At 40.6% G+C, this 7,457-nt stretch overlaps 1 protein-coding gene across 3 annotated transcripts in view; it reads right to left on the bottom strand.

Annotated features, from left to right (window-relative positions):
- Nucleotides 1–63: 63 nt before the first annotated feature.
- Nucleotides 64–7,457, bottom strand: part of ncoa1 (nuclear receptor coactivator 1) — a 58,407-nt gene continuing 51,013 nt past the window's right edge. For all 3 annotated transcript variants that reach the window (XM_008289176.1, XM_008289179.1, XM_008289178.1), the window contains one exon: nucleotides 64–7,355. In XM_008289176.1, the coding sequence (XP_008287398.1) occupies nucleotides 7,176–7,355 (180 nt within the window). In that variant the 3' untranslated portion in view covers nucleotides 64–7,175. The remainder of the gene's footprint in view (nucleotides 7,356–7,457) is intronic.

The raw sequence follows: 7,457 nt of genomic DNA, 5'->3' as shown, positions 1-7,457 counted from the left end.
TTTCTTTTTTTTTTTCTTTTTCTTCTTTTAAATTGTCAAACAAAAAAAAAAAAAAAAAAGAAGTTTTGTTTGTCTGTTAGCCTACAGGGCTGTCACTCCCTGCAGGGACTGGACCCGGCCTGAGACTGATTGTCTACAACATTCCAAAGAAAAGGTAGATTTCTTTATATTCACGTTACACACCTGAACAGGGGGGTTGAGGGGTGTTAAAAGAGACAGAGAGAGAGAAAAAGAGAAAATATAACATGCATAAAATTCTCCCAGATGAACATTGTCACTCATATTGTCTTGTAATAGCTGCTCCGATGCCTCTTTAAAAACAAACTTTACATGAGTGTAATATACAAAACTGGACAAAAATGAGTAAAATGTATAATATATATTTATATATATATTTATTTATATTAATTTGTACAAGGGAGAAAGTGGAACCTTGGTCTTTCTTTTTTCTTTTTTTATCTCAGATTCTCCAGAGAAAGCATTACCGCCCCCCAAACACAACACAAAGTGGTGAGTAAATAACAAGCCTTCTGTTAAATCTCTGAACCATATCCAACCTCAGTCCCAATAAGGCAGCACTTACAATACGTACAACTGATGCTGTGGTAACTGTGACACGGAGCTGAAACTACATTTGAACACCTGCGTTAGGAATGAGTTGGACTTGAAAACCACGGAGCGTCTCAGTAGTGCAAAAACACCATTTTTGGACCAATGACAAGCGAGAATCCTGCTAAGAGGATCATAATGAAACCTCCTCAATTGTTCCAGCCCCAAAAAAAGATGGCAACCCACTCCAGTCACTAGCCCGATCCTGGTATCGGCGCACCACTAAATACTCCACATTAGGCAGCACGACAGTGAGACGAGACGAGCGAAACAGAGAGGACGTGCAACACGGTTAAGAGTGTTGTCATTTCTGTCAGTGCGCTGCTGGATAGCAGAGGTGAAGTCTCACACAAGCACACGTTTTTTTGTTTTTTTGACCGACACAAAGCGGAGCGTCCAACCTTGGTTTAAGGAAAAACTTGCCGCGTGAGAGGAAAAGCGAACGCCGAGCAGCTACGGAGCAAAGTGTTGCTGAAACGGTCGTGAGCAGGAATGTTCTGAGAGTTCGAGCTGAGGGTTTTTAACAGTTCGCCCGGTGTCAGCCGACAGCGCGGGCAGGAGGGGAGGGTGTCACCTGAAGAACATTAGCATAGTATTTATACTGAGGATTGTAAGTTAGAGAAAGACAAGAGAGAAGAATACATTACAAAGAAGTACAATTTTTAGTCATCATTTGGATCATGGGTATCCACTAAAGTCAAGTTCTTCTTTAAGAACCTGAGCAATTCGTTGATTTCAAATTAAACTACTAAAACTATCATTTTCTTGGTACATTCAGGGGACGTTACTTATTCTATCTCCAAATACTGATCTGATTGAGACAGTTTCTGATGGCCTTTTCACTCCAAGTAAATCCGATATAAAGTGCAAAATTAGATTGTATTTGCAAATTCCTGGAATAATTTGATTAATCTTCTACGTGTGTAAAAAAGTCATTTATACAGTAAACTTTTTTTTTTATAAAGGTGAAAAAAGGTTTAAAAAAAACCCTGGTTAACAAGGTTATTATTGTTAAACAGCAAAGGAGCAATCTTTACTGCAGAAAATATATACACGAGGCACCTCAAGTTTGGTATAAAGTATTCAGTTAATGGAAAAAAAAAAAAAAAAAGGTTTTTTTTTTTTTTCTTTTCCCAAGAATGAGATTAAAAGCTGAGAAAGGTCATCAGAGATCGACAGGAATAATCCCACTGTGGGGGCGTTTCTGTTGTTTTGTTGCCTATGAAATGAATGACTAAGTGTTGCTCCAGTGTTAATTCTACATATCCAAGTCAACGTGAGGAAATGCTTGTTTCAGTAAGGTGCATAGCTAACGGTTGCAATGTTTTCTTTTTTTTTTTCTTTTCTTTTTTTTTTTCTTCCTGTAAACGAGTGATAGCACTTCAGGCTAAAAAAGACCTCATTGGCAAAGTGGAGAGACGTCTCTAAACTGACCTAACTTTGGGACATCACAAAGATTGTTTGCTGATAGGCCACTTTAAAGGACAGACAGTGTCTATAGAAAGAAACGAGCCAGGAAGGACGACCATGCAAAAAACAACACTGAGCAGCAGCAGAACATCGCTGTGAGAGAAATCCAAATCAACAAAGGGCCGCTACATTATGTCTTGTCCAGTGATGATGAGGTTTGCATATGATATCCGTCAAACATCTTGAAGCTTTGGTCATTTACTACTGACAAATGCAAAAAAGGCTACATCAGTCAGGCAGTTAGAAAATAAAACAAAGCCCGCTCATATACACAACAACCAGGCAATGCTTCTCCATAAAACCAAGGCTCCACTCTCCCAGATCTGCTTAAACTTTTGACAACAGAGAAAATTAAATAATATGGCCTTTTTTTTAAAAAAAAAAAAAAAAAAAAAAAAAAAAAAAAAAATTAACCCGTACAAAAAGCCAGTCCACACTGCTTCTCTCTCAGTAAAATCACATTCAGCAGTCGCTAAACCATTCTCTGGCATAGTTATCTGAAACACCCACAGGTACTGTGCAGGGTCTAAAGAGTAAAAGAAGAAAAGAATCAAAAAGGACATCTTCGACTTTTCCATCTTAGAGAACACCAGATATACAGTATTAATCACTTACACACATACATACGCACTCACTGATAGTCATATACATACATACATCATCAGAAAAAATAAAAAAAGTAGAAAATCAAAACATAAAATAAAAACATGACGGAGGCGAGTAGTTATTTACCACAAACTCGGAGCACTACTTTTTTGTTGATTCTGAACAAATACATATTCACATTTCTCTGTTATATACATTATGTTAACATCTTGAAACAAATGTTATAAAAGAACCTAACCTGGTACCTGTTAATTGTAGTGATGAAGGAGGGACTGTCGTTTCCACTGAATGACTGTTGCATAACAAAAAAAATAAAAAATAAAAATCTTACATATGCATTGGATGTATTTGGCATGTAGTTGTTGTTGTTGTTGCAGGATAAGCTGACAGTTGCTGATGAGTTTCTGCATTTAACAGGGTTGTAGAGGAAACCACTTCCATAGGAATGCCTATTCCACGCAGAAAAGTGAAAGGAAGGGAGGGCGGGTGGAGGGGGGGGGGTGTCAATACTGTATGTGTAGAAATCATCAGAGCAGGTTACAAAAAGAAAACAGGAGGCCGACACTGACGGAAACCTTCCAAAAATACATTCTTTCACTTTGTGCAGCTTCTGCCTCTTCTCTGTATTTAAACTGACCAAACAGTGGCACAGGAGGGTCTGACTGATGATATTCTCACGGGAGGCCACAGCTGAGGGAACATTTCTCTGCTTTCTCATTTTCTGTTTCTGTTCTACCAGTTAAGTGCAAAATGGAGAAGAATTGAAGTGCTGGGGATCAAAGGCTTCACAGTTGGGAATCAAATAGTTTTTGTCGCTCCAATATATTTTTTTTCTTCTTGCATTTGTGGGGCGACGACTTGTTGAACAGATCCACAGTCGGGATCGGAGCAAATCAATTGAGGCCTGAAGCAGAGCAGGTTTCATACTGATACTAATGAATTACTGCCCTCTGCTGTTCAGCGCATGTTTTGCGATCCATAAGACAAGAGTACAAATCTCCCTTTGGAGGCAGAAAGGTCAAAGGAAGTTATTGATGTTGAACCACAGAGAAGTTAAAATGACCAAATACTTGATCAGCAGTTAGCTGTTCAGGTCATTTATTAAGCAAAAAGCCCACAAATGTGCTGCTTTTAGCCTCACTAGTGTGTTTTTGCTGCTTTTCTCTGTTTTATTTAATTGTAAATTTAGACTGCTGGAAAAAAATAATGTGAATTTTGATTTTGGTGATGATAAATTTTAACCATTTGCAAAAATTTTACAGACAAAACTGTCAATTGTTTTCTTTTCTCTGTCTGTTCCTAAGAGTCCTGTCTGCACTCCAACGTGTATTGATGCATCATTTTGAAACCAACAGTTCATGACTGTTCCTGGGCCACTGTTTGGATACACAGCGTATCAATCTGCACGTATCCAAACCCACACAAAGAGCATCACAGCTGAGCACAAAGTGGTTCTGACATCACACAACATTGGAGGTGGGTGGAATGTTGACCTTGCATACTATCCCTCTTGATCTGGGTAATGTTGCATACGCTGAAGTATCTCTGTAAAACCAGTACACAGGAAAAAGCCCTATTCTGTTGTTGACCTAATGTGAGCGATAAGTTAGGTAGTTCAAAGACTCATTTACAGGGGGGTGATGAAACGTCCTAACGTCTAAATGTGAGGTCTGCGGTGTATGCAAAACCCTCTCCACGGATTCCACTAGTCTCCGGAAGGAAGAGAAACAATGAACCAAGACCGAGGACTCACACAGGACTGGTTCAATCAGGTGACACCGGATGTTGTGCTGGGGTACAGACTTGGCAGATTTAAATCACTGAGGGCCTCGGTGGTTGTTACAAATCACTGGATGCTCCCCGATTAAAAAAATCCTGTGTAGAAAGGGCTTATGAAACCAGCATGATCTCAGTCCTTCCAGATGTTGTCTAGCATCCTACAATTTAAACCTCTGGGTGTCAGACTCATTTAGAATTTTTCATTTGCATCGAAACGTGCCTAATTCAGAGATCGAGTGTACATCTTTACAATAATTTAGTCATGTAAAGAATATTCAGAGGCAACGTCTCAGCAGCGGTTTCCTTCTAATTTTCTGGTGAGGTCCAAGTAGCACAACTTCTTGGCGAGGGAAAAGTGGAATTGTTTTTTCTTTTTCTTCAAAGAGAGGTCCGTTATCGCTGAGAGAGACAGTGTCTGACTGAGCAACAGTAGTCAACAGAAAACTGTGAGTGTATGTAGCCAGTGGAGTGAAGTCTTCGTCAGGGAACCAGAGGTGGAGGGAGAAGAGGGTTGAATCCCAAAAAAAATTATCCTCAATGGGAACAACACTGATCAATCAGGTTTGCAGGAGGTGAGGAGAAAATGAAAGGAAATGCTGTGTTTTTTTTTTGGTGACTCAACCCTTCCTGTTTTGATTCAAATTCATGACACCTTTAAATTAATTATCCATCACATCTTTGTTAGGAACTTCTATTACTAAAGCCTCTACTTAAATGTCATTATATAGGAACAATATCCAAAAGCACGTCGTTTGCTGTGACTGCGGCTACAATGTTGATGCGGCTCAGTACCGTTAGCATCGGCAGAGGTCGCGCAGTCTCAGCAAAGAACCCCACTTAAGGTATTATTATGCTCTTTTATACAATGGTTACAAACACATTTACTGTCTGAAAAGTTTTTTTTTGAAAGTATTGTACATACATAAGAATAAAAAAGAGGAGAAAGCAAGAAAAGATGGCTAACTAGCTCCCTGGTTACCACAAGAGAAAGCAAAGCAATCAAACCCATTTTTTTTTTCAGAGTGTGGCTGCATGTAGCGCTGGCTGGGACGCCAGCGGGAGCGAGATCTAGCTATTTTTAAAAAAAAAATCAATCGCTTAAAATTTCTTTTCACATTTTTAGAAGCTGGAATCCTTCTCCACTGCAACATGTAGCGGTATTACAATATTATGATGCCAAAAAAATAATCTCCATAAACCATTAGCTGACATTTTTAGAACACTTTTCAAAAAAAGGAAACTAAAAAAAAGAAAAACCTGGATCGAATCACATTATACATAGTTTTGCTGTTCTGAGTAATCAATTAATTACACTTTTTTTTTTTTTTTTTTTTTAAAAAGGAAAGCAGTTACAAGAGAAGAGTGAGCTCATCCCCAAGTCTTTGTCCTTCTGTACTGTACAATACTACCCGCCTGCATGGTGCACATGGCAAACAACACTGATAGGCCGAGAGATAGCATGAAAGATACACAGAGAGAGAGAGAGAGAGAGGGAGAGGGAAAGAGAGAGAGAGAAAGAGATAAAGAGAGAGAGGGAGAAAGAACCCAACAGGGCTCTGTATTCACAGCTGCTGAGGTGAGGGGTAAAATGTGACGGACAGACAGTTAAATAATCATAACAGTCTTTTTTATACTTTGAAAAAATAAAAATAAAACCTCCTCCCAGGGGGAGAAAGACACGTAAGTTCCAAACTGAGCAGCATCCCGTCTGTCTCCCATCCATCCATCCATCCATCCATCCATCAATCCATCCATCCATTCTGGCTGTTGTCAAAGCTTGTTCTGATGATCATGAAGATGATGATGATGACGGTGAGAGCAGAAGATTTTTAAACAAACAAAAAAAAAAAAACATTTCAACCAAAAAATAAAAATAACAGAAAACGTAATAGAATAATATGTAGAAGAAGAAGCAGAGCTTGGGAAAAACTCAAACTTCCACCAGGCACTGTAGCTGATAGAGAGAGACAGTCACAGAACCAGCTGATACTGAGCTTCTATCCCACAATGCCACAGAGGTCTGAAACCTTAACATTCCCACATCGCTGAGACAGGTAGAGGAAAACAAAAAAAACAAACAAAAATAAAAGCCAGAGGTGCTGTAGTGTGGGATACTCCCACACTTGAACGCTGAGCTCAGCTGTATGCTAGAACTCATGCTCCCAAGATGCACTGCTGCTGTGACGACCAGACAGAAACCGTCCGATCAGGAGAAAAAAAACAAAAACAAAAACACAAAAGGAGGCCGGCCCTGATTTGACAGTGACGACAACTTGGCAAATCTACATTTATGTTGCAGTTGTTTTCTTGGGTCAGGAAGCAGGAAGTAGGTCACCAAGGAATGAGCAGCAAGACAACACTGCCTTTAATAGGCTGAGGCAGACAGACAGGTTGTCAGACAGATTAGACAGGCAGGTTTAAATACACTGCTGCTCCTTCTGACTTGAGTCTTTTCTAAAAGTACTGGGCGGTAAAACAACCAGCCCCGGATCCCCCTGCACAGAAGTGGTTAGGCTGTGTAACTCCACCGACAGCCAGACCTCTCTGAGCCTACTCTGTGGCCGTCCAAACATCCATTCTTCCATCCATCCATCCAACCATCCATCCAAAAGGTGAGACAGAGACAGCAATGGGTCTGGTGCACCGACCTCCGAGGAGGAGGCGTAGAAGTGAGAAGTAGAGGGAGTAGGAGAGCTGAGGGAGTGGGGGTGTCACTCGGTGAGCAGCTGCTGGAGGAGGCTCTTCTGCTGGGCCTGGTTGTTCTGGGAGCTCTGCGGTCCGGGGCCCTTCTGGGAGGCCGCAGCTCCGATGGAGCCCTGGTTCAGGTAAGAGTCACTGCCAACAAGGTTCACTGTGCACTGGACGTCCGCAAACACCTGAACCTGTTGCACCTACAGAAGCACAAGAACAATGATACAGGGACACTGCCTACAGGATGTTACAGTATACTTCTATTATCATCAGCAAGTCCCATGAAGTTGCTAAAACCCACT

The sequence above is a fragment of the Stegastes partitus genome, unplaced genomic scaffold (assembly GCF_000690725.1).
Source record: "Stegastes partitus isolate 25-593 unplaced genomic scaffold, Stegastes_partitus-1.0.2 Scaffold597, whole genome shotgun sequence".
NCBI lineage: Eukaryota > Metazoa > Chordata > Actinopteri > Pomacentridae > Stegastes > Stegastes partitus.
Note: the sequence above shows the minus strand (reverse complement) of the source record. Positions and strands in the feature narration are given on the sequence as shown.